Source organism: Aplysia californica, unplaced genomic scaffold, assembly GCF_000002075.1.
Source record: "Aplysia californica isolate F4 #8 unplaced genomic scaffold, AplCal3.0 scaffold00052, whole genome shotgun sequence".
NCBI classification, from domain to species: domain Eukaryota; kingdom Metazoa; phylum Mollusca; class Gastropoda; order Aplysiida; family Aplysiidae; genus Aplysia; species Aplysia californica.
The window spans coordinates 1,257,733-1,259,090 of NW_004797322.1; the positions used below are offsets into that span (position 1 = coordinate 1,257,733).

Sequence of the window (1,358 nt, forward strand, 5' to 3'; positions counted from 1 at the left end):
GGGGGGGGGGTTCTGGTTCCTTTTTTTTACGTAGATCTAGGACCCTCGAGATAACGTTGTCAACCCTATAGGGCCTATGCATTTGACTGTGGAGCACCCAAACACAAGACAGTCTAGAATCTACATCACATACAACATTAACTCCTCAGTGTAAACAAGCAGAAAGTATGACAAAACATAAACTGCTGTACTTACCCATTCTGTGCCATATCTGCTTATAAAACTTGAAATATGGATGACACCGAATACAAACGTCCAAAGATGTAAAACCCTCGAAAAATATCAATTATATGAAACTGCTTAAAAGATTATGATTTAAACACTTATTATGACTTTTTCGTCTGGTTGCATTAACTACTACACAACACGTTCTTGGGAAGCGTTTCGATACACAGATGCAGTGAACTCGAAAACAACCGTCAACAAAATGAAAGCTCAAGTGACGTTCTCGCTCGAGTTCTTAACTGAGAGTCAAAATGTGAATACATTTTCCTGGTACGTGAATCAGGCGCCGATAAGCGTTAGTGCTCCGTATACAAAAGTCAGGGAGCTAGGAGTGAAAGTGTTCCATCTTAAATGCATTATTGCAGTTCAGATAGAACATTTTGATTGAGTCAGCAAGTTTACGCGAACGCCCACAAGCAAAGGGTGAAAGTGTTCCATACGACATACATTTCGTAATATTAGTTACAGCCTTTCGACTCTTTCCCACGAAGGTGCGCGAATCCGCAAGTAATGAATAGGGTGAAAGTGTTCCATATGATTTATATTATCACCGTACACATGGGACTTTTTGCCTCTCTCCCGCGAGGATGCACAAAAGTAGGTAAATAAAGGGTTACAGCGTTCCTATACAATTGAAGTAGGCCCCCAGATGAAACGTTTTGACTCTGTCGTGGCACATGTAAAATTTTTATTTTGCGCTGAACAAGGCCCAGTTATCTTCTATTATTTACGCGCTCGTGTTTTGTATTGGGGTTTTTTGTTTGCTTTTTTCCGGTGGTTATGGCGATAAAAGAAAAATGAAAAAAAAGAATAAGGGGAAAAAAGGGTGCGTCAAGAAATGTGAATCACAAGTACGTGAAACAGAGGAAGACAACGTGGAGAAACGGAAGTCATATCAACAGCTGTTGTTTGTGTAAAGAGAAGCTCACCGATGTGAATATAAAACAAAGGTTGTTAAGTGTAGAGAAAAAGTGAGACAGACACACAAAAACAACTGAGGTAATGAAAAGAAACAGTAATTGACCTATCTACCACTACCATCCTTCACCTTTTGTAATCTCTGTAGATAGGAAAAAGAAAAATGAAGAAAAGGTACCTCTTTATTATCCAGATCCTGGCACTTGTTTGTTTTT

The 1,358-nt window shown here is 39.2% G+C and overlaps 1 protein-coding gene across 1 annotated transcript in view; it reads right to left on the reverse strand.

Moving 5' to 3' along the window:
- LOC101863328 (protein ABHD14B) overlaps positions 1-496 on the reverse strand; it is a gene marked incomplete in the record, with an annotated part of 7,891 nt that extends 7,395 nt beyond the window's left edge. The window contains 1 exon segment of the mRNA XM_013079446.2: positions 196-496. Within this exon segment, the coding sequence (XP_012934900.1) occupies positions 196-209 (14 nt within the window).
- Positions 497-1,358: the final 862 nt, after the last annotated feature.